A 24,575-nucleotide genomic window follows, 5' to 3' on the forward strand; every position below is an offset into this window, starting at 1 on the left:
TACGTGTAACACAGCGGTAGCTAAGCTCCTGTGCTTTTGTTTTTTTTTCCTAATGAGCCCGCAGGGTCCGCTGATAGAGAGGTTTTTCTGCAGTTCTCCATGTAAAAACTGGATCCAAAAGTTAAACAGGTTTGTGTGCCTCCGATCAGAGATGCCTTCTTTTTACTGCCGTAATACATTAACCTGGCAGGAGGAAAATGTGGCCTGCCTTAGCATTAATTATTGAAGATAGCACAAGCAACAGTCGGAGCCTGGGACGACTCCGGGAAGCGGAAGGCAGCGTTGCTTAGCAACCAAGGGGCCAAACAAGCGCGAGCACCATTTCGGCGTGTTAGCATTTTAGCTAATTAAACTTTATCCTTTTCTTTTTAGCATATTACTCTGCGCTCAGTAGTTTTATATTTTTAGTTTAAATATATTGTTTAAGTTGACCAACAAATGGCAGGCAAGAAAAAGGAGGCAACGCTGCAGGTTGTGTTTTTGTGATTTTGTGGGTTTTTTTTTAAAGCTACTTTTATCATCTCTGGGGATAACAGTTTGTCTTTTCATATCCAGGCTTCCGTCACAAACCAAGAGCAATGGGAAGAGATTCTTGCAACCAAGGGTTTAACAGGTAAGATTTTCATCAGTAAAAGAGCTGTTGTCCTAATAAAAATGAACGCTCCACGAGAACTGTTATAAAGATGTTACAGCGTGATGTGAAGGACTGCTGGCATCGTCATTACTTATTTGCTGTGTTCTGCTGCCCCCCTGTGCTCAGTGTGATAATTGTACCAGCCTACCACACCTCCTTTCTGTCCTCCTGTCTTGTACACACACACGCACACAATCAGTTGCTGACTCTCTCATTGCAGTCGTAGATGTGTATCAGCAATGGTGTGGTCCCTGTCGTGCTGTGGTTAGTCTCCTGCGAAAAATAAAGAATGAACTGGGTGATGACTTGCTTCATTTTGCCACAGTAAGAAGAGTCAATAAAAAATATGAAGAATTTAAAATTTTCAGAGAAGGACCTTTGAAATTGTGTGTGTGAGTGTGTTTTGGTGCAGGCTGAAGCAGACAGCATTGATGTTTTGGAGAGGTATCGAGGGAAATGTGAACCCACCTTCCTCTTCTATGGGGTGAGTGTGTGTCTGTGTGTGTCGCTGGCCACTCTATTAGGTATACTTATTCAACTGCTCAGTAACACAACTATGTAATCAGCCAACCCAATGTGCTCAACACAGGAGCAACTTAATGCTGTTAGGCAAGTAGACGTGGTCAGAATGACATGCTGAAGTTCAAACAGAGCTTCAAAATGGGGGAGAAATGTAATTTAAGTGACTTTGAATGTGGCATGGCTCACGATGGAAAACTGGAAAAATGTTAGCTGGTGATGTGAGGGTAGGGTCAGAATTTGGCATAAACAACATGAAAACATGCATCCATTCATCCTTTGTACCAACTGTTCATTCTGCTGGTGGTATAATGGTGTGGGAGATATTTATTTGGCACACTTTGCGCCAACTACTAACTGTTTAAATGCCACAGCCTACTAGAGTATTGTTGCTGACCGTGTCAATCCTTTTATGACCACAGTGCATCCATCTTCTGGTGGTTGCTTCCAGAAGGATAACATATCATATTGCAAAGCTCAGTCATCTCAAATTGGTTTCCTGAATATGACAATGAGTTCTCTGTACTCAAATGGCCTCCAGTCACCAGATCTGAATCCAATAGAGCACCTTTGGAATGTGGTGGAATGAATGATTTGCAGTGCAGTCAACTCGAAATCTGCAGCAACTGTGTGATGCTATCATGTAAATATGGCCAAAAAACTCTAAGGAATGTTTCCAGCAAGTTACTGAATGTATGCCATGAAGAATAAAGGCAGATCTTAAGGCAAAAAGGGCTCAAACCCAGTACTAGTAAGGTCGTATATGCCTAATAATGTGGCTAGTTGGCTATATGCTATATAGTTGACTGTATAGTTCAACGACAAAATGTGTGTTCAGTGCTTTATTACTAAGATAAGATTCAGTATACTTTTCTTATCCCAAAGGTTGCGAAATTTCTTTATTAAATTAAGCATAATCTCAAATGTATTAGCTTAAATATGTAGAATTGTATATAGTTAAATAGTATCCAATATAATATGACAAAACACCTTTCAATAAAGATGAAAACTAACTTTAAAATAAAAATAAAAAATGCAATAAAACAAAGAGAAGTAAACCTATAAATTAAATATTAAATGATTGTTAATAATTATATGAATTATTTAATTAAATAAAAGCTGATTAACAAAGTGATATATGTGTGTGTCTCAGTTTCAGTTTCAACATAAACAATATCAAACAAATAAAAATGCCTTATTAAAAGTATACAAATCAAATATCAGATGTCATCACAGTGGCTGAATATAGGATTTTAATGTCGCAAAAATGGCTTAGTAAACACAGAGTGTTAGCATACTATTATACTGTGCCAGACAGGTTTGTGTGTTTTGCTGTTTTTTTATACACAACTTCTGTCTCTAGTTATTTCAGTCTATTTCAGTTTATGATACCTGTAGCCTGTAATGGTTATTACAATTATTAAATTAAATTTGTTGCATTATTCTGTACCTACATTTAAGTATAAGCAAGTATGCTAGTCAAAGAAAGAAATGTTTTGTGCCGTAAAATATTGACTCAATATTTGCTTTAAATCCCCTTTCTCAGCATGTCTTAGAAAGCCCAAACATATTCTCAGTTCAAATGAGATTGGTGATTTGTTTATCAAACACAAATAAGTCATTTGAAGTCCTATGAATTGGCTCAATTTAGTGCAGTCTCAAGCCAAGTGATCACAGAATGCAAAAAACCCTTTGTATGTACAATATTGTCATGTGTCCCACCATGCTGCAACTGACTGACTGACCAAGGCCAGGCTATTCGCATGCTGGATGCTGGCATGTGTTGCTGCAGTCTTGTTCACGAGAGCACCATGTCTGATCGAGTGTTCTTGGTGGAAATCTGACTAGATGGCAGTATCGAGATGAGGCGCTCCAGTCTTTACTTGTCCCATTCTTGCAGCAGTACACCAGCAGCATCTCTTTCAGCAGGAAAATGCCCAAACCCACACTGCCAGAGCCATGCAGGCCTTTCCATATTAGGAGCATATGCAGGCATTCCCTTACCAGCATTCAGTCTTGTTATGGGTGATCGTTTGCATCACATAACCATCTTCAGGTACATTCTCACTACTAGCAATGTGCTTGGTTTAATTGAGGGTGGTGCCTGGTCAGCGCAGCCAGGAAACATGACACCACTCACTTGATGTATATTAAGTGAATAATTAATGTACCTAGACTGTTCTCACATGGGACCAGCATATAGATTTTGTACTTGCAATCTGGCTGGTTAAAGTTGAATATCTCAGATGCAGCTAAAATTTCAGGCCTGTAGTTTGTGTGTGAAAATGGCTTTAGAGCCATGCCCCCCTTGCGGTGAAAAAATATTCTGTAAATTAAATATATTCTGTTGAAATATTTATTTGTCTGATCGAAATTACACTTGTCTCTAAGCTTGTTGCTCTTTTTAAATTTTTAAATATTTTTGTGGATCGCTTACATAGGCCTCTAAAGCCTTTTTGTATCTCACCATTTTATAAATGCTAAATTAAATGTAAAAAAAAAAAGTTAACTTATTACTAGGCTTGTGTTGAATGAACAGGGTGGGGAGCTGGTGGCTGTACTGCGTGGGCCAAACGCTCCCATGCTTCAGAGGATGATTGTGGAGGAGCTAGCCAAAGAGAAGCTGGTCCTGGAGCAAGGTGGTGAACGCAAAGTGGTGAGGAGCTCATTATACACATGAATTCACACATATTTCTGCCAGAACAATAGAGTGTTTCTCTGCAGACATGCTGCCTTGTCACGGCTTGTTAAAGCATTAATATTAATTAATTTTTCTGTTCTAAGTAAAGTAGTCCATAACAACGTGACAGTAAGCCAGCGTGTATGTTACCAGTGCTGAAAGCAATGTGACTAAAATCAAATCAGTCTGTGTTTATTTTATTATTTACCCGTTTCGTTTTCCTACAGTAGTATTTCAGAATTGCTTCTGTGGATGATGGCTTTTAGCCACTTAAGTCAAGCAGCAGAAAATATATCAGCAGCTTTTTTTTAGGTGTTTCTTATTTATTTTTCGACATTTAGAGTAAAAATAAAGCCTAATAACCACCAAGTTCATGTCAAAATCCTGTCAGTCTGACACTAATAGTTGTGTATGAATTAGTCTTTTGCTGCATCTCAGGGCAAAACAGACAGCCTGCACTCTTTGCACTGTCATTTCCAATAAGTATGGTTTAAAAGGCTACCAGTTGAATGTATTACATTTATTTATTTGTAGGTTATTTTTATTAGAATTTATTAGTCGCTTGGCGAGTTAAAATAACCTGTACAGGGCCCTAGGGAGAAATTGGCATTTACTAATAATTTCTGGACTTCAGAGAGCAGTTGGTTTTCCTGAAAACAGACGTGTAATGAAGTCGAATATATATTAAATTGTATCCAGCTAAGTAAAGATTTTGTTTTAATGACATTTGGAGCAAAAATAACAAACATTTCCCGGTTAGAACCTAATGCTTTACTGGGTTTTTTTTCTATATCTTATGTGACTCTTGGGTGGAAAATAAAAGTTATAAAGCCACGTTAAATAATACTAAAGCCACCATTAGCCATAGCTGTAGTTTATACACACATATGTAAAGACAGTCATGTTTAGGGATTCATTATTTTTATTTCCTTTGTTGTGTCTTTGTTAGGTGAAAGATAATGGTCTGACAGATGAGGAGAACAAAGAAGAGGAGGAGTTGCCACAACATTTGGAAAATGAAGAAAGTGTAATTGGTACTGTGGAAAAATATAATTGGCAGTATTTTCAGTGCTGATGTTACTTATCATTGGTGTTTCCTGTTGATTCTGTGGAATATTTTGCATTCTGTCAGAATTACAGATCATCACTCAAGCTCCTCTCTTCTCTTGCAGTCCCTGCCAGTAAATCCTACACAGTTGCCATCATTAAACCAGACGCCGTTGCTCACGGCAAGGCAAATGAGATTATTATGAAGGTACATAAAGAAGATCACTGCTCACATTGGGAGAAGGAAAGATTGTCTCAAGCTTTCCTGCTGATATTAATTCATTATGTTGATGCTGATATTCTCCTGGATAGATTCAGGATGCTGGCTTTGAGATCCTGGCGCATGAGGAACGCACGCTAACGGAGGCTGAAGCTCGAGATTTTTACCAACACAAAGCAGCAGAGGTGCGGTATAGCGAAATAGAGGGGAATGGTATAGAATAACAAAAAGACAATTCTTCTCACAGACAGAGGCTTATTGCATAGATTGACATTCAAGTCAAAGTGAGGAAAACTGATGATGATGCAGTGAATGTTTGTGATGTTAGCCAGGGCCATTAATATTCTGAGTCAACATACCGGTAGCAGAGCAGTCACGACCAGTGCAAAAATCATTCAGTTACTTTGCTACACATGACACATCCATCTGCATTTTAGCACGGGGCTCAAAATAGAGTTGCTGTGTAAGCAGCTTTTTTTTCTATTTTGCTTATGGTGCTGTTTTTGACGAGACCAAATTGTTATAGATACAGAAATTTTAAATATGTGAGAAAAGCCTGGGAAATACTACTGCTGAGAAAATAATAAATGGGCATGAGTTGTATATGTATTTGTTTTTGCAGGTTTTGTATTCAGTGCATTAACATATGTGTCTGTGTCTCGCCTGCTCTTTGTATGTGTTGGTGGTTTGTAGGCGTGCTTTGAGGATTTGGTGCAGTTTATGTCCAGTGGTCCCTTCCATATTCTAGTACTCTCTCAGGTAGAGGGATCTGCAGCCGTTGTACCGGCATGGCGTGAGTTTATTGGCCCAGCAGACATAGAAGAAGCCAAGAGAGAAAATCCAGAAAGGTTAGTTACTGGAAATTATGCATATGATCCAGTGTCATTAAGTAAATTATAATTTCTGGGAAGTACAACATTTGTTTGCAGCATCGACATTTATCTCTGCACTGCTGATTGCAACAGTGCGAAACAATCTGGAGTCTGGAAAAAGGAACAAAAAGCACATTGTCGCCTGCTCCATCAGACACACCCAAACATTATGCTTCTCTCTGGTTGAGCACCAGCTGAGCAACCATCTGGTCTCCTCTCCTTTCTCCCCCCTGGCTTCCTGCAGCTTGCGGGCACAATACGGCACAGAGACACTGTTCAACGCAGTGCACGGTAGTGAGGACAGCGACCAGGCCAGCAGGGAACTCGCCTTCTTCTTCCCCAACTTTCGGACGGCCTCGGTAATGGAGCAGGATGGGGAGGAAGAGCATGTGGAGAGGACACTGGCTCTCATCCGCCCCGACGTTGCCAGGGAGAACAGAGGTGGGGCTCATGCCAAATGCACAAGTACACACGTGGGCAAGCACAGATACACCTTCAATAACAGCTCATATTAACAGCGAGACTGCTCCTTGACTCCTTCACCAAAGGTGTTGAATGACACTGTACAATGCAGTGAAAATGCACATGCTTATTTTAGGTAGACTGCTATGTTTTCTTTTTTATTTCATATCCCTGATTTTGCAGAAGAGATCTTAGATCACATCCACAAGTCTGGCTTTATAATAGCGCTTCAAAAAGAGGTGATGCTGTCAGAGGAGCAGGTCAGACAGTTTTACTGTCAACATGTTGAGGAGGACTACTTCCCTGCACTGCTCCAAACCATGACCAGGTAACTTTCAACAAACTGTATAATTAATCCAGAGATTTTCTTGTTTTGTTTTTATACTCCAGATGATTATACAACAAGTGTATTTTTACAGTGGGCCGGTGCTGGCTTTGGCTCTTGCCAGAAAAGGGGCTGTAAGTCATTGGAAAACCATCCTCGGTCCTTCTGACATCAATAAAGCCAAAGAGGAGAGTCCAGACTGGTGAGTAATGTGCACCACAGTGAGGAAAACTACCAGTAGAAAAGCAGTGAAGTTTAAAAAGCTAATCTACTGTCTGTCACAGATTCTAACAGCTTGTTAGAGAGAACTCGGCACTCTTTTCACCTCTCTTTTTATCCTTGTCAAGAAAAATTACAAAAAGAGCCAAACAACACAAAATCAGCTAGATAAGTGGTTCTTAAAGTGGTGCAGGGACTCCCTGGGTGTCTTTGAGTCTGATTCTGTCTGATTCCATTGCAGTCATTGAAAATGGAAAGGGACGGGCATTTATAAAGCACTTTCTAGTCCTGCTGTCCACTTAAAGCGCTCCAGACTGCAAGCCAAATCTAACCACACATTTACAGAGATTTAAACACATTTTCTCTCATACACTTTCATCCACCTCACAACCATGACCAGTTTAGAATCACTTATTAAATGTAAGTATGTTTTTGGACCCTGATCACACTCACACTCTTGGGTGAGGTATTTCAGGCATGTCCCACCGGGTGCAGGCCCCGAGGCAGACCCAGGACACACTGAAGAGATTATATCTCTCGGCTGGCCTGGGAAAGCCTTGGTGTTTTGGTCTTCTCTGCCTAGGCTGCTGCTCCTGTGACTTGGCCCTGGATAAGCAGAAGAAAACAGATAGATGGATGGAATTGAATTTTAGCTCTGCAAATATGTAGTCAGTCATTTTACACTCCACTGATTATAAATAAACAATTTTTCTGAAAAGTTGATGGTAGAGGGGCATACTGGGAAATATATCACTCGTACTTTCTGACTTTGCTTTAATTTGTGCAAAATGTGTATACGACTTGTTGACATCCACTATGACTAACTAAAAACAACTTTTTTTCTTTATATTTTTATAGAGTAGATCCTTGGAAAAGCAACATTTTAAATTATGTTTTAAAAGTCAAAGAAAAGAAATGACTCTAAAGAGGGAAGAGAGCAGGATGAGTATACTTTGGATCTGAGTAGTGTTTTCTGTTTAGTTCTGAGTAGTTTGTGTTTGAATGAGGAATTATATAAATGAGTAAATTGACTGGTTCTTACATAGTGCTTTTCTACTCTACTGGAGCACTCAAAGCGCTTTATACAACATGCCTCATTCAAGCATCCATACAAACACTTTTTTATGCCTAAGTGCTTCCTATCTAACATTCATATACATCTGTACTTTGATGGATTCACTACCGACATTTCAACTGCATGTTTGGTGCGGTGAACCCGTCCAGTCTGTGAAGACCTGTGGCTTATGAGCTTCTCTCTTTGGCTCCATACAGACATTACAGTGTCTTTATGCTACTTTAGCAAAGCTAAATCTGTTTTGGGATTGTGGTAGCCTCAGTGACAAAGATCTTTGTTTTATATAAGCTTAGATAAATTGTCCATTCCCTGACCCATATATATCTGCTCCAAGACATTGTTAAAGGATGAACATTTTCTTTTGCAGACGCATGAACTATCTGTATTTATTTTCAAACAGCAGTGCTTTGACACAATTAAATATTGTCTGTTGTCTTTCTCTGTCTGCAATGCACCATATGTTTCTGTGCTTTCTAACTGGAGTGGAATCAAACAAGGCAGTCTGAACAGAAGTGAAGAAAATGACAGTTAAATTACACAAAAATTACTCATTAAATTACATCCTTTCCTTTGAAAATAATTTCTGGAAACCATCAATACTTTCTTTTCGACGTGGATAGTGCCAGACAGTACAATCACACTTGTAATTTTCTTCTTTGTTTCCCTCGTACTCAGTCTAAGGGCCCAGTTTGCAGTGGAAAATAAGCCTATCAACCAGCTCCACGGCAGTGGAAGCCGCGAAGAGGCAGAGCAAGAGATCAGCTTCTTCTTCCCTAAACAACAGACTGTGGCAGTGATCAAGCCAGATGCAATGGAGGAACACAAAGGTCTTTTTATGTTCATTTGTAACGACACAGAAATGCTTGACATTACTTTTGTTTTGACATATTTTTCATATATTTTTGCTCCTCATTCTGACAGAGGCTATTTTGGAGGAGATTTGTGGCCGAGGTTTCTCTGTAACAAGGCTAAAGGAGACCGTGCTGTCAAGGGAGATGGCTGAGGAGTTTTACAAAGAGCACAGAGAGAAGCCTTTCTTTAACCAGCTGGTGGAGTTCATGTGTCGGTTAGTCTGCTCTCGAATACAGCCACCAGAGCAGTGCAAAGTGACAGCATACCCGCCCTAATTCCTGCTGCCACTCCAATTTCTAATGGCACTTTTAACAGTAATCTTAGCAGCTAAGAATCAAGGCAGCCTCAGGCGAGTGGCTGCGAAGTGCATCTCAGTTTCATTCTTTGTCCCACATCGCACATCGAGATTTTAGAGCTATCTTCCGCTCCGATTAGCTCCTTCACTTGGCTGTTACACAACTTTTTGGACAAAATGAGAGAGTTGAGTGCAGCTGGTCACAGCAGCCTGAAAAAATGTCTTCAGTGCCTCAATATTAGCTCAATTTTAGCCTTAATTATGGATTAATAGTATTAATATATGCAATAAGGATGGCTATCACATGAATCTAGAGCTCCTCCTTGAATAGCTTTTATAGAGCTCCAGAGCGTCAGTAACAGCTATTAACGGATACACATTTTTACGATATAATCTTGCCGGCCGCATTTCAGTGTAAAGTAGTTCTAGCTACATTTTAAAATATAGTTATTTAAAGCCTAAAGAAGTAGCATCATTTAACCTAGATACCTGTTCTGGCCCAGTTTTAACAGAGACACCTGCACATCGTTTTTTACCTGCAGTGCACCATATTCATCCTTACAGTCAAATGGTGCTTGTTGTAACAATAGGAAGTCTCCCATTGTTGCCCTAGACAATTTAACTGCATTATTTTGTGTGTTATTTCAGTATTAAAATAGTATTTTGTCATGTTTGTTATTATATTTCAAGGTTATATCAAAGGCAGCATACGAGGCCAGACTGAAAAGCTGGCCTCGTATATTTGGTTATCCAAACTTTCCAACAACCAGATGCATTCCTCTGTCTTTGCATGTTTGCAATCATATTGCCAAACATGATAGCTTTACAGTTAGACAATCCTTTCACTCACTGTGGCATTTTCATTACAGCGTGTAAACATCCCACAAATGTTTGTTTCAGGGGACCCTGTATGATGCTTGTCCTCACTAAGGAAAATGCGGTGGAGGAGTGGAGGGCCATGATGGGTCCCACAGACCCGAACAAGGCAAAGGAAGCGTCCCCGGAGTCTCTGAGGGCTCGCTTTGCTGCAGACATCCTCCATAACTCAGTTCATGGTTCTTCCAACGAGCAGCACGCGGAGGAAAAGATCCGTTTTATCTTCGGTGACATCAGCACAGATGCGGAGCTCACCAGTGACGATCCCATTTCAGGTGACCATATAATGAGTGTGAAAGTCTTTACCATCTGTCACACCATCTGGTTTCCTCTAAATAACAATTTGCAGCTGATTTTTTACATCGATTTTCTTGGTGTTAACTAAATTTTTCTTATCATACTGAAATAAATCTTTTTTTTGTTCATCTTTGGCTAAAGAGGAAGTAAAGGCTGCAGAGAAAACCAGAAATTATACAATCTTCAACTGAAGGGACTTGACCCTTTAGAGTCTGCACTTTTGCAGAATTTAAGTTGCTTTCGCATTGATGAGAAAGCCATAGAGTATTTTCATCACTTTACAAAGACAGGGATGAGGTATTGGTATCTGTATGTCTACTGACTTTATTAATGGCCATTTTTCTGTGTGTTAGTCAACAATGTAGCTAAAGAGAGACTGAAATTGGGACACCACAATTACTGTTTACTGTGAACACTGAGTAGATACATCTCTTTACAATGACAATCAAGATTACTTGCACAAGAAGAGGCGTCTCTCCTGACTGAGAGAAAACTAATGCCACTCATCTCCATAATGTCACAAACAGCTGCTGGAATTGCGATGCAAACTGGCGCTACAGCCTCTCCTTGTGTAGGGAATGAAGTAAATCTTGATTGAATCATACCATCTCATACCTGCGGAGGAAAATTGCACCTCCAGTGTGCTGTATCTTTTTTCTGTTGCCATGTTTTTTTAATGCATAATTAGGATCAGGGGACAGAATCTTGAATCTGTGTGCAGCCCATGTTTGATAAATTATGAACACTGCAACAGTGTTGTTCAGCAAAGCCGTTATTACTTATCAGCAGTGATATTTAGAAGAGTTATCTTCAGCATCCCTCTTTATTTTGCAGATGACCCACAAACAGGAGGAAGCATCGATCCAGAGCACTCAAACTGAATCATCACACCTTAATGTGTTTAATGTGTAAAATTGTGGGAACAACAGAGCGCCTGCCATTCTATGAATCATGAAATAAACAAGACAAATATATATCAGACTTTTTACACCTTTTGTAGGTGGCGTATCAAGACGGCACATTCAAGAAACACTGTAGACGTGTTCGCTTAATACCGCCGTCGACAGTTTGATGGCTCTCTCAGCTCACATCAGCAGCCGCGGGCTACGTGACTAAAACCAGGATAGTACAATCACCAAAAAGCGACTGACAATTTCAGTGTTCACAGAATCCTTTAGTGAGTACATTGTGCCACTATCAGTACCTTAGGTTGTCTCCTGTAATTTACTACCACAGTGCTGTGATAATATGAACAATATGAAGGTAGTATAAAGAGTGTTACTCCTGTTTATTCAAGGGGTGAGTAGAGGGGACCGTAACAGAGCAATTAGGCTCGAGTTTTTTCCTTTTACCGTAATTATTGCGGGATATTGCTATAACAATGGGACATAAATTACACACTGAAACTACCTTAATGAGGTGCATGAATAAAGAAAATATCTAACAGCTCTAAAAAGCTACATAATTGTTAGTATTAGGTATTTCTTGCAGATCATTTGAAAAAGGATTTCAGAATTCAACCACCTTGCAACCTCCAGGACTGAAAAATGAAGGCAACATGGAAAAGGAAAAGAAACTGCAGTTCCTCTCGAGACTTGTCCTCCCTCTTAAGGGTGGCTCCAAAAGTAAATCAATCCCCATAGCCTCTCATGTTAAAATTGCTGATTTCAGCCAATTAAATAACATGTTTTCAGCCTGGTATGAAAAATTGGTGTCTGGTGTCACTCACCATATGACAACCTGGATAGGCTTCAGCCCACCCACAACCCTGAGTGGGATGATCTGTTAAGAAAATGAATAAGGAACTAATGTCCCTGTTCATAGTAAATGCACAAGGGCAGTGAGAAGCTAAGGTTAAACTCACCCATTTGGGGACTGTTAAAGCTTAAAATTAGGGGCATGGCTACTTTTACTAACAGACAGGCCAACATATGCTGCTTCCAGTTTGTAGTGAAGGTGCCTAATGGAGCGTCTCTAGTGGAAATATGTGACTCATAAGACAGCTTAGTATGTGGTAAAATTAAAAGATCCACAAAGGTTTTGCTCAGTTTTGGTGAGTGAAACAAATATTTTATCAGTCTCCTACTTAGCTCTAAATAGTTTATAGATGCTGCTCTAATCTAATCTGAGTCAATGAACTGGACTTCTTGCCCATCTTAGTTTTGAGTTTCAAAGTTAAACTTTGGTTGTGTTTTGTATTTGGAATTGTCTGTACTGTGTATTAGTTTATGGCTTATCTTGTTAAAAAAAAAAAAAAAAAAAAAGACTTATCATTTGCTGATAATTTAGCACGCCACATTCATGTAAATTTGGTCATTTCTGGCTTCAAATCAAAAATTCATAAACTAACAGTTACATCACAGGTGGTAACATCCTTCTTTTACATACAGTCTATAAATTTAAAACCTATAAATGACTATAATCCAAGTTAATCTGAAGTATCTTGAAGGAGTTTAAACATGTAATCTGGCCACCATGCAACTTAAAGGATGTCAAAAGGATGGTAGAAAAAAATCTTCACATTTTCCTGTATTAGCAAAACAAAAAGATTTATTGTAGTTTTCACCCATTAAAATAACTTTCAACTCAGTGCAGGCATGATGTAGCTGAGATGTAGGACTAGGCTTTGCTCCATGGGCAAACCCAAAAAATGATGGCAATAAAATTGGTCAATCATCGGTCTTTGTAGCTCCACTGCTTGCCCGTACTGGTGCCGTGGTGCTGAGCAGACGTGGTTTCGGGCGGAGTGTCCTCCCAGTCATTTGCGGCCTCCAACAAGATGGCCTCATCCATGTCGTCATCTGCAGAGAATGATCTCTGGAACATCTCCATGATGCTCCTCTGGGCAGGATCCTAGACAAACAGAAATAATCAGTGTGTTTTAAAACATAAATGTATATGTAAAAACTCTTAACAACACTATACATTATTAATTTACATACAAATACACAGTTTACCTTGGAGTGGAAGCTGGTGTTTTCTGCAGTTTCCGAGAGGTTTGCCTCAGAAAGACCCACTTGCTCCAGGACATTCATCTTTTCCTGGATCATGGGCCTGGAATGATACATAAATAAATATCAGTCCAGCCCTTCACTCACTGTTTGTCACAATATGCACACCAGTCAGCCCACATTAACCCCTCCTCCTCCCTCTGCTGTTACAGACCAAGACTAATGAATGTTGCAGGAAACAGTCTGAATAGCCACATAAATGCCTGTAGTTGGGTCATACAGTATTTCCTCCTGATTGACACATACCATAGGTGATCATCAGCAGTTCCCTTGGCAACCAGGTAGTGAATGTTCACACTGCTGGTTTGTCCAATACGATGAACTCTATCCTCTGCCTGAATGAGAACCTGCAGTGGAGGAAAAAAGCTTTTTCCTTTATAGCAAAAAAGAGCAAAGGAGTTTCACAGCTTTAGAGAATGATTCTGGCTTTTCATTTAGCTGCAGTGACCCCAAAAGGCCAAAGACTCCTCAAGAAGAAAAATCGATGAAAAGACATTATTCAAGCTTTTAATTTATCTGCCGACAGCTGAAATTAAAGCACTAGTTTCCACCTGGAACTGAAGCTGTGGCTGAATATGTGCTTATAATGAGTCACATTTTTTCTGCATTCGACTCCTTTAAAAAAATAAATAAATAAAAATCTAACCCGCATAAGATGTGTGCTTCTGGGAAATGTCTCCTTTCAGGTTTTGGGGGAATTTATCACATTGTGGGTATAAGAAACAGAGCGACATAATGTTTCGAAGGCTACCAGGAAAAAATAACCTAAACACATGGATGATTACTAAAACACACACTATGGCTGGATTATAACATATAATCTAATGTCATAATGTAATTTTGTGTTCTCTGTTACCAGAAAAACTGTGGTGTTCATGAAAGCGCAGTTCCTCTAAAGGCCACTTGAGGGTAGCTTAAAACGTGAGTCAATCCCCACAGACTCCCATATTAAAATTACTCTGCTTTAGAGATTAAATTAACACATTTATTGTCTTGTAAAGAGCAGATTATTATTTATTTTTTCTTCTCGGTAACCAATTTATCTTTTCATAACAAAAGTGCTTTCATATCTTATATTTTCAATTTCCTTTCCCTATTTAAAAGTTAAATGCTGACAACCAGTATTAATACAGTAGCCCTCTAATTTTCGGATTCAGCTTGGTAGCATTAGAACACTTCTTGTTCTATATTTGATGTGTGGGCCGAGAAGCAAACCGGAGCTTTTTAAACAGCGGGATTCCAAAATATTAAAGAATGGTGTTACTGACAGTGTCCTTTCAGTGACAGCGGAGTGTTTTGCAGGGACAGCTTTCCATGTCTCACCCCGGGGTTCCAGAAAAGCTCAGCGAAGATCACCAGGTCTGCAGAGTGCAGGGTTAGGCCCATATTAGCTGCAGTGATGGACAGTACCGCCACACAGGTCTTGGCTGAGTACTGAAACCTTTCGCACAGTTGCTGTCGCTCCGCTGATGGAGTGCTCCCATCAATGCGGATAAAACCGACATTCTGAGGAGGAAGTAAACCTTTGTTATTTTCTGAAAACAATCGCTCAAAAATAATGACTTATTGCAGCAGACCAAGATAAATCACCAAATTAATTAAATAATCCCATCCTTATTAAACTTGAAAGAACAATAAGTCATAGTAGTAGTGCTAAAGCTCAAATGTGCTCAGAGCCGCCCACACTTGTTCTCCACAGCTACTGAAGGACTTGACCCGTTTGACGTTTACTCCCACAAAAGATCTCATCTGAGTAACCGGTTTAAAACAAACAAACAAACAAACAAAAAAGTTCAACTTCATTCTTCTACGTCACAGCTGCATCACTTTCCACTACTAGCCCTTTGTGTGGGGTATCATCAGTATGTGTCTTCCTTACTTTTTTCCCCAGCTCGGTCGTGATATGATCCAGGACTAATTTATGATGGGCAAACACCAGAAACTTCTCCCTCCCACACTCCAGCATGTCTATGATGTACTCCCTGAGAGGGACAGAACAACATACTGCAGAGCTGAACCATTTCAAAAAAACATTGAAATATTCAGTCTTTATCTGAAGTCTTGGTTATCTCCAGTGCGGTGCAATCATAATGCTCTGACAAAAGATTCTCTTTCATTTTACATTTTAATCTCAGCGCTCATCAAATATAAGCTGATTCGACTCACTGATCCCCACCATTAGAGAGTCTGTACTTACATAATGGCTTGTAGCTTGGCTTCGGCTGTGTGGTTATAAAAGACGAGGAGGGCTTCCTTCTCTTCCATTTTCTGAAAAAGAGATAAGGAACATCACAAGATAAGAACTGACAGGAGATTCTGTTTGATGATTTGATAAGACTGCCATTACTCGGAGGAGTACTGTGATTATGCACAATCAAGCTCAGCGACTCACTCCCATCGGGCCGTATAAACACTCCAATGAGGCTGGGCCGGAGAATTCTGGGTCGTTTAAAAGCATTTGTGTGCGCTTGAGGCTCGAGGACTGAGCCAACACATCTGATTACCTTGGGCTAACTAAAAGCTTCCTCAGCCTCTTCTTAACAGATTTGTCTTTTTAGTCACAGTCTTTGTTATGAATTTTGTATTTTAGGAGCGTACAAGCAATACAAGTGAAGACATAAAACAAATCCTACTTTTGCAGATATTGTGATATTTTATAACTACTGAAATATACACTCAGGCACTTTGATTTTGACCTGCTTTTGTCTTCACTCTTTGTGGCACATTCAACAAAGAGCTGGAAACATTCCTCAGAGGTTTTTGGTCCATATTGATGCAGATTTTTTGGCTGTACAACCATAAATTACATGGTCAGCAACAATACTCAGGTAGTGTCTGGTTTTTAAAGGATGCTCAGTTGGTACTAAGGAACCAAAAGGGTTCCAAGAAAATATCCCTGACACTATTGCACCACCAGCAGCCCGAACCAATGATTCAAAGTAGGATGGATCCACGTTTTCATGCTGTTTACACCAAATTATGACCCTTCTGTTGTCCTATTTTGCTGCACCTGTGAACTTTAGCCCAGTGCTGCTGTAGCCTATCTGCTTCAACGTGTTGTGTGTTCAGAGATGCTCTTCTGCAGGAGTGGTTATATGAGTGGCTTCCTACCCAGTCTGGTCATTCCCCACTGACCTCTGACATCAACAAGGCATTTTCAGAGAACTGCCACTCACTTAATAATAAATAATCACTTTCTCCTTCTCAGACCATCCTCCGAAAACTGTAGAGATGGATGTGCGGGAAAATCAGGAGTTTTGGGAATACTAAGACCAGGCCAGCTCATCTTGACCATGACTATAAATGTATTGAGCTGCTGCCATGTGATTGGCTAATTAGATGAGAAGTTGAAAAGGTACACTCAATAAAGTGTCCATTGAAAGTATATCCATCAGTTCTATGATTTCCTGATTATGTAGAAATGATTAGAAAACACAGTATTCAAATTCTATTACCTTCCCGGGTTTCAAAGGTTTCAACACCTATGACTTACATTGCGATGTCCTTTGGCCAGCTGCTTGGCTGCAGCTGACAGAGCAGCTTTCGTGCGGGTGTTGATCCCATCGATGGTCACCGTGACCACCTTGCGCTGTTTAGCGGGAAGCTGGGAAAGGACCTCAGACTTGAGACGGCGCAGCATCAGACACTCCTCCAACAACAGCTTCAGCTCTCCAAGATTAGAAGAGCCTGTGTAGTCCCAGCCCCAGGTCATCTGTAGGTGCAGTGAAAGGCAAAAAAATAAAAGAACAGGTGATAGTGGGAATGACTGGTGGAAAATAAAATGTGGCATGTAAAAGTTCAAATGTTATACTTAGAAAGAGTTGAATGTAAACTTTAAGATTTTTTCTTTCTTCTACAAAAATTTGCTTTAATAAAAGTCAAACATGTGTTTAAACACCAATACACCAGTCATAAGCTTACACTGGTTTTACAGCATGCACTAACTGTAACCTCATAAACCTGTTGTGTACTTGTCAGCAGTCCTATGAATTATTTAACCCATTTTGCAAATGCTAGACATCTCCGATCAAGAACTGGACACTTTACAAAGTAGGCGAGGCACAGATATATCTGCTGGCTAGTCTTCTAATAGTCTCATGTGTCCTGGAGTCACAGCCACATACAAGTAAACAGCACTAAACATCAATTAGTGTAGCAAAAATTCTTTATAGTTAACAGACTACCTGTCTGGCATCACAATAGCGGATCCCAAACTCATGGAAGCGTGGAAAGAGTGTCGGTCTGACGGCCAAAATCTGAGTGTACAGCTCAGCCGGTCTGGACATGGCGGGGGTCCCCGACAGGAGAATCACTCTCTTCGCTACCTGAGGATGGAAAGACGGACAACTCTGATCACAGAGAACTGTTTACTCAGTCTAGTCCATGGGAGCAAATTATATATTTTGATTTGATTACCGTATTTCCCGGACTACAAAGCGCACCTGAATATTAGCCGCACAAGCTAAAATCAGTGGAAAATCCTGTTTTGTACATACATTAGCCGCACCTGACCAAAAGCCGCAGGTGTTTCAATGTTGACTTATCATATGTAAGAGAATATGCACAAAGGGAATTGTCAGGAAAGAGATGGCTGTTTGGAGACATCACTTTTATTAATATTTTGAAAAACAAGTTATGGGTACATATTTGCATAACTTTTTAGGTATATGTGCAAGTAGCGGTAATTACAAGTACGAAACATGTACTGTGCTTCATAAATGAGTAACAAATGTAGTACATAACAATAACCTACAGCACACCAGAAAAATAGATTCGGACTACCTTTTAGGCTCAGGTGCAGCGACACGGCTTTAACAAGAAGAAAAGTCAGTCATTCACCACCATCTTCCTGCGCACTAAAACCACCAAAGTCCTCTTCTCCAGTGTCGGAAACGAACAGGCTCAGGATGGCTACGTCATCCACTCTCAGCTTCTTTCATTCGTTGTCACTTACAAAACCAAAGAAATCCTCGTTGTCAGCGTCAGAGTCGAACCCCCTCTGAAGGGCCGTGGCGGTGTCCTCCTCTCCATAATGCAGCAGTCCAGCCCTTTGAAATCCGTTGGTGATCGTGGATGTTTTCACACTTTTCCACGCTGTCAGGTTCCACCGGTGGAGTTGAGCATAACTTGCTTTTCGCAAGTTTATCGCCGCTCGTCATCCACGACTCCCGCTGAACGCGTAGCGTTAATTTGAAGTTTGTTTTTCGCGCTACTTGTACAGCACTATGTTGCCTGGCGGATGGACACGTGACCAACATACCACTCTTGAACCCCGATACTGTGTGTCTGATCACATGCCCTCCTGCCAGTCAACGTAGTGCCGTACAACAGCGGAACAAACAAAATAAATCCTCTTACGATATGACAAAAATCTTGGACAATCCATAGAAAAGCCGCAGGGTTCAAAGCTTGTGCAAAAAGTAGTGGCTTATAGCCCGACAATTACGGTACATGTTTTTAATCTTGGTGGAAAAATAACCATGATATTAATAGTTGCATGGACTGTGGATTTCGCTTAAATTGTAAATTGCAGAGAAACAGATAATTGTCTGATGGCAGAAATCCCAGATCTGTTTGCCTTCAAAATTAAATCAATTGTTCAGCCAGCCTATGGGCTATCTGACACACAGATTTACTGAAATCTGGGCCTTACCTGAATTTTAATGAATTATGAGGGGAAACCGTTCAAATATAATCTAATAACAAATCTAATTTGTGACCCATGCAAAGGAAGGAGGAAAAAACAAACAATCCCTATGGTGTATCTAACAAAATTATTAATCCCAGTAAAACATTAAATAAAAGTGAGAGAGAGAGAGAAAAAAAAAGTACCTTCAGCAGAGGCAATGCTGCTTTACAACGAGCAGTCTTCATGTTTTTCAGAAAGTGAGACTCATCCTACACAGAACGACACGTCAGCGAGGATTTAGGAACCTTAACCTGAACATGAATGTGAACTGAAAACAGCCATGTTTAAATAATAAGCTCACCATGATGAGAACATTGAAGGGATTTCCTGGCTGCTGCTTGTCCATCCTGCTCAGTAGGTCATAGCTGATGATGTTGATCAAACCAGACCGCAGACTGTCTTTGGCCTTCACCACTACGTTGATGCTGTCAGGAGTCAAGGAGGGAAGCCAGCGTCTGAAGGCCTGCAGGCACAGATAAAGGTTCGTGTGAGAGAGACAGACTGAAAAAACACTCTCAAAGCATCAGGATTGGTCTAACTAGCACTGGGATCCCACCAGTTTCTTAAATTTATAGCCAACATTACTTTGTGAATAACAGCCAATTTATGTTTTTCCACCACAAATAATTCATGGTAACCACTGCAAGAGTGCTCCCATTGAAAAACAATCAATCATGCAGTTTAGAAAAACTGCCCACTGACAATTCGCTTACTCTCTTGCCATTCGCTTGTCAGCCCAGTTTAAACTCATTAAATTATAGCTCCTGTGCTGTGCTGTACATTTGGCCCAAAGCACAAGACTAACAGACAGAGGAAGTGTCCTTTAATGGGACGACATCCGGTGACTGGGATTTCAACCTCTGATAAGAGGACTGCGTTTCGTCCTATTTTGGGGCGGGAGGGGGGGCTGTGAAAGTGAGTGAAATTGGTTTTGAAAATGCACTGCTGCTGCAAGTTAAACAAAAAAAATAGATGCTACAGAACATAAGACACGGATGGTCACTGACACTAGAAAGTACTGAAAGACAGGGACAAAGAGATGTTAATATTTCAAAGTCAACCATTTTTGGCTAGCAGACCAGTTGCCACTGGTTTTCAGTGTTACCTTTTTGGCCTGCTTCCCTTCATTAATATGGATCACGCTCACGTTCTGCGTCAGTTGCTGTTCATCTGCTATAGATAGTTTTTTTATGCTAAATGGTCTGTATTTGTATAGCGCTTTACTTGGTCCTAAGGACCCCAAAGCGCTTTACACTATACACAATCATCCACCCATTCACACACACATTCACACACTGGTGATGGCAAGCTACATTGTAGCCACAGCCGCCCTGGGGCGCACTGACAAAGGCGAGGCTGCCGGACACTGGCGCCACCGGGCCATCTGACCACCAGTAGGCAACGGGTGAAGTGTCTTGCCCAAGGACACAACAACCGAGACGGTCCAAGCCGGGGCTCGAACCGGCAACCTTGCGATTACAAGACGAACGCCCAACTCTTGAGCCACGATCGCCCCAAGGCCTGAGGACACAACGACCGAGACTGTCGGAGCCTGAGATTTCTTTTTTCTCCAGTTTCTTCTATTCTTTAGAGGCTAATAGCTCTTTGAACCACCTTGTTGGTGCAACAATACTATTTTTTCCCCTTTGTCAAATTGTGTTAACATTGGCAATTTTTGCAGACTGAACTAAAGAGATTGGAATAAATTATGATTTTTTGTGAATATGGTCTTTGTAGAGACAACAATGTTTCACCCCAGTGTTGTGTAGCGTCACAAAAAAGAAATCCTCTGGTCAGGTACAAGGACTGGGCTGAAAATGAAGCAGTTGATACCCAAATAAAAACTTGGCAAGACCTTCAGAAAGCCATTTTAAAAATGACATCAAAGACTGTCTACTTGGATGCAAAATATAAAGAAATGAGGGGTGACTCAAGACTTTTGCACAGCACTGTACCTAAGATTACAATTTCCCAGTCTACTTTTCTTTGTCACAAAGAAACAGAAAACTTAATATCAGTTTTATTTTTAAGTAGATAAAAAGCAAGCCATGTGAATATGTTTCCTGTGGATCTGGTAACAAATAACTGATATTTTTCTCTGTTTTGAAAAGTTCAAGATGAAACAAGTAATCATTTAACTTGAAAAGAACTAATTAACAGTGCATTTAAATATTTGATTTCAGGATAAAAACAGTCAAAGGAAAGGAGTCAAATAAATACACCATGTATTAACACCTCCACCATAAATCAGTGCTTCACAGTTCTAATTATCAAACGCACCCATGAGACAAAGAAATGGAAGCATTAAATTCAAGGCTGCCATCTTCGCTGCTAAGATAAAGCACCTAACAAAGAGCAAGAAGTCCACAGGGAACCACATTAACATTCTTCAAATGCAGAGAGAGTTAAGCAGAAACCAGGATTATAATGTGGAGAACAGAGTTTGAGTCAAAGGACAGTAGAAGGATATCCTTAAGACGGCGCGTGCTGACCGAACGTGACGCTATTAAATGGAAACAAAGCGATGAACTCTAGCACCTCTTAAGTAATGAGCTTATTTTTCTTTAGGCACAGTTTTTACCTCAGCCCAGGTGAATCGTACAGAGGACGGAGTCACCACCAACAAAGGCCACTCCTTTTTGTAATAAGCTGCTATACAGATGGCCTGAATAGTCTTTCCCAGGCCCATGTCATCAGCCAGGAGGAGGCGGCCCTGTTTAGACACTGCAAAGCTGCAGAGACAGAAGGAAATATTTAAGATAAAAGGTCATTACTGGAATGTCTCACAAACAGTGGCTTTTAATGTGCACACATAGAAGAAATTACAAATAAATAACTGTTTATTGTTATTATTGGCTACACTGCTTAGAAAGAGCACTAATGACTACCCAAAGAGACCTACTTGACTCCCTCCCTCTGGAAGGGCATGAGGCTTCGGGTGAGAGAGGGGTCGATGCTAGAGAGGTCTGCCTCAGGGACGTTTAAAATCCTGGCTTCAGTCCCATCAAACCTGGCAGAGAAAGCCTGGATTATTGCCCTGGGAAGAGGCTCCACCTCCACTGCTGCTATCCCACTGAGGAGATCCACTGGGTATGGAACACAGCGCGGTAAGACAAGATGGCAAATGTAACAGGGACATTGGTAGACCTGCTAAATAAAGCCAGTGTCATTACTCACTGAGTCTCTTATAGTCCTCGAGTGAAAAATTCCACTTTCTTGTTTTCATGTCTGCCACAGACAAAAAAAAATCTGAGATCAGAAACCACAAAAGCAAAGAGACTGTCAAAAAAACAAACATAATCAAATAAAGCCACTGTTACCGTAGTTCTTTGTTGGCATTTGCTTGAATGCTGCAATGACATCAACATGGTAGCCAATGTCCACCTCAAACTTTGTCTGGGACACCAGAATGCACTGGCCCTGCAAAGTGGCTCCGGGCTTCTGCCAGCCATTACATAACTTGAGCAGCGCTGCCAGGGCCGTGCCGTCCCGAGCTCGGCTGGTGGCCTCCGTCACGTCCACCGCTTCCATTCCCTCCAAAGGTCTCAAAGACACCGAAGGAATGGCAGCTGCTTCCTCCACTGCAATGCGGGGTCAAGAAAAAAAGTAATGATTTAAGACAGAGTTTGTTTAAAAACAGCAGCGTGCATGAGTTGAGCTCCTGAATATGGAAGATCCTGTGAATACTTCCGTACTTAGCTGTCGGTAGTCTTCTAGACTAAAGTTCCACATCTTGGTGGCAGGATCTAAGGCAGAAAATTGCATTTTTAATTCCAAAAGCCAGCAAAATCAGTATATAATACAAAATAACTATTTTAAAATTGCTAATCATCCTATATAGGATTAGAGATTTATGTTCATAAAAGAAGATAACAGTTTTTACAGTTTTTGCATTAACTGTTTAGGAATTACAAAAATTTTATATATATTTTCAGAGACTAATTCAAGCAGAGAATAATTGACTGGTAAGCAGTTTTATGGCCAGGTGAGGCCTGTTCCCTTTTATGACAAAAGAAACTGACATAATATCTAAAGCTGATCCAAAGTGTTGAATTTGTGCTGTAATTTTAAATATGACATCCAATGAGATCTCAGTGCAGTGAGGGAGGCCAAGTGCATGATCATAAGAAAAACTCAAGAAAACAACTTGACAGCATCTAACCAAGTCAATAACACTTTTAGGAGGTAGGTGTCACATTGTAAATGTCTAGTCACATGGTTGATATGACTGTATACCAATGGCTTTTGGTGGTCTTCAAGAGTAACAAGCACTGAAAATTCACTGCAAAATTCACGGAGTAACATATCAGCTGCAAAACAGCACAGTAAGCATCTCAAACACTTACCATAGTTTTTTGAGGGGATGGACTTGAAAACAGCAATAAGCCCTGCATGGTAGCTCACTTCTACCCTGAAACGGTCTTCTGTGTGAGGTACACATCTTCCCCTTACAGAGATGGCAGGCTTTTTTGCAGGTACGACATTTGTAGAGGTGGGGTTAGAGGAAAGCTGTGCCACTTGACTCTGAGCAGGTTTACTGGGCTGCTTGTAAAATGAGCCAACTGCACCTCCGGAGCTGCTGGATGAGAGTTGATGTTTGCCCTGAGCTGGCCCCACGGGGATGCTTCCTTCAGGAGACAAGACGGAGCTCCTCAAATGTTGACTTACCAGAGGAATTGAGTTAGTAAGAGTCTGCAGAGACATATAATACGAAGCATTATAAAACTATCCTCACCGACAGTAAATGACTGCACATTTAAGCATAAACCCCACCTGGTTTGAAGATGCAGAATTACACACAGTGCTTTGGTTGAAGTGGCTGCTAGTGCCAGGCAGCTGCTGCTGACTTTGGCTCTGTGGTTCCCTTTTTAAGGGAGGGGGGAAGCATTTTGGTCCCGAGACTGAGGTTTCTCTGTGCTGAACTGAGGCAACAGGATCCGGACTCTGTTTGGGGAGCTGTGTTTGCACTGAAGTACTTTTGGAGCCTACTGAGGGCTTAACATTGGTGCTGTTAGCCTGTCCAAGTCTTTGGGCTCGTCTTTCTAAAGCCTTCCGCCTGTTCTCCTCAATCATTCGCTGTTGCTCTGCAGTCAGCTGATTAGACATGTTGACAGCTAGAGCTATCTAGCAGACATCGGCTACAATCTAAGACACCCTACGTCTGCAAAAAGGTGATCTGTGTAGATCCATGTTGCCTTTTAGAGCTACTAACTTCGTTTTGTTTAACGTTATCTGCACTGCTGCTTCTGTTGCTAATGGTAGCAGCTAGCGACCCTAATCTGGCTGCTAACAGTCAAACTTAGCAACATAATATTATCGGAACAACCACAGTAGCATTAAAGATACTTGAACTTTAAGCCGTCTGAAGCGAATGACCCCAAAATACAATCTAAAAACAGCGAAGTCTGCAAGAATGTCGTCAGCAGAAACTTTTAACGCTAGTTTACAACTTCTTGGTTCAGGATCTGGCGCGCAGGAAGTGACGTAGGAAAACAAGTCGGC

The 24,575-nt window shown here is 40.7% G+C and overlaps 2 protein-coding genes across 8 annotated transcripts; one reads left to right on the top strand and one right to left on the bottom strand.

Annotated features, from left to right (window-relative positions):
- Positions 1-300: 300 nt before the first annotated feature.
- On the top strand, positions 301-19,952 carry LOC147311702 (thioredoxin domain-containing protein 6-like). Of its 7 annotated transcripts, none has more exons than XM_086267709.1 (16): positions 301-471; positions 556-613; positions 855-958; positions 1,032-1,118; positions 3,693-3,809; positions 4,783-4,867; positions 5,006-5,088; positions 5,193-5,285; positions 5,794-5,948; positions 6,217-6,413; positions 6,618-6,762; positions 6,854-6,961; positions 8,729-8,880; positions 8,975-9,119; positions 10,101-10,351; positions 16,593-19,952. In XM_086267709.1, the coding sequence occupies exons 1-16, from the start codon at positions 439-441 to the stop codon at positions 16,652-16,654; spliced, it is 1,875 nt and encodes a 624-aa protein (XP_086123835.1). In that variant the 5' UTR covers positions 301-438; the 3' UTR covers positions 16,655-19,952. The 7 variants fall into 7 exon arrangements, with proteins under 7 accessions (XP_086123835.1, XP_086123838.1, XP_086123837.1 ...); XM_086267712.1 differs by having other exon boundaries at positions 1,047-1,118; XM_086267711.1 differs by lacking the exon at positions 16,593-19,952 and adding an exon at positions 11,208-16,584.
- On the bottom strand, positions 12,904-24,575 carry smarcal1 (SWI/SNF related, matrix associated, actin dependent regulator of chromatin, subfamily a-like 1). The gene is made up of 17 exons (XM_086267708.1): positions 23,847-24,575; positions 23,420-23,765; positions 22,769-22,819; positions 22,394-22,654; positions 22,251-22,301; positions 21,976-22,159; positions 21,655-21,805; positions 19,375-19,536; positions 19,217-19,282; positions 17,569-17,709; positions 16,878-17,096; positions 15,582-15,652; positions 15,264-15,366; positions 14,708-14,890; positions 13,631-13,731; positions 13,331-13,427; positions 12,904-13,226 (listed from the first exon to the last, which is right to left on the bottom strand). Exons 1-17 carry the CDS (start codon positions 24,177-24,179, stop codon positions 13,047-13,049), a joined length of 2,700 nt encoding a protein of 899 aa, XP_086123834.1. The 5' UTR covers positions 24,180-24,575; the 3' UTR covers positions 12,904-13,046.

Source organism: Aulonocara sp. 'chitande type north' Nkhata Bay, linkage group LG16, assembly GCF_057382095.1.
Source record: "Aulonocara sp. 'chitande type north' Nkhata Bay isolate Kocher_YH1m ecotype deep benthic linkage group LG16, A_spYH_male_GT1.1, whole genome shotgun sequence".
NCBI lineage: Eukaryota > Metazoa > Chordata > Actinopteri > Cichliformes > Cichlidae > Aulonocara > Aulonocara sp. 'chitande type north' Nkhata Bay.

Bases quoted from the DNA above. Each gene is read 5' to 3' on its own strand.
- LOC147311702 (XM_086267709.1), top strand. From the start codon at position 439: ATGGCAGGCAAGAAAAAGGAGGCAACGCTGCAG. The intron at 5,286-5,793 runs GTGCGGTATAGC...GGTGGTTTGTAG, and splicing joins ACCAACACAAAGCAGCAGAG to GCGTGCTTTGAGGATTTGGT. The intron at 5,949-6,216 runs GTTAGTTACTGG...GGCTTCCTGCAG, and splicing joins AAGAGAGAAAATCCAGAAAG to CTTGCGGGCACAATACGGCA.
- smarcal1 (XM_086267708.1), bottom strand. From the start codon at position 24,179: ATGTCTAATCAGCTGACTGCAGAGCAACAGCGAATGATTGAGGAGAAC. The intron at 22,160-22,250 runs GTGAGTAATGAC...TTCCATACCCAG, and splicing joins CGAGGACTATAAGAGACTCA to TGGATCTCCTCAGTGGGATA. The intron at 19,537-21,654 runs GTAAAAACTGTG...CTGTGCCTGCAG, and splicing joins TACGATTCACCTGGGCTGAG to GCCTTCAGACGCTGGCTTCC.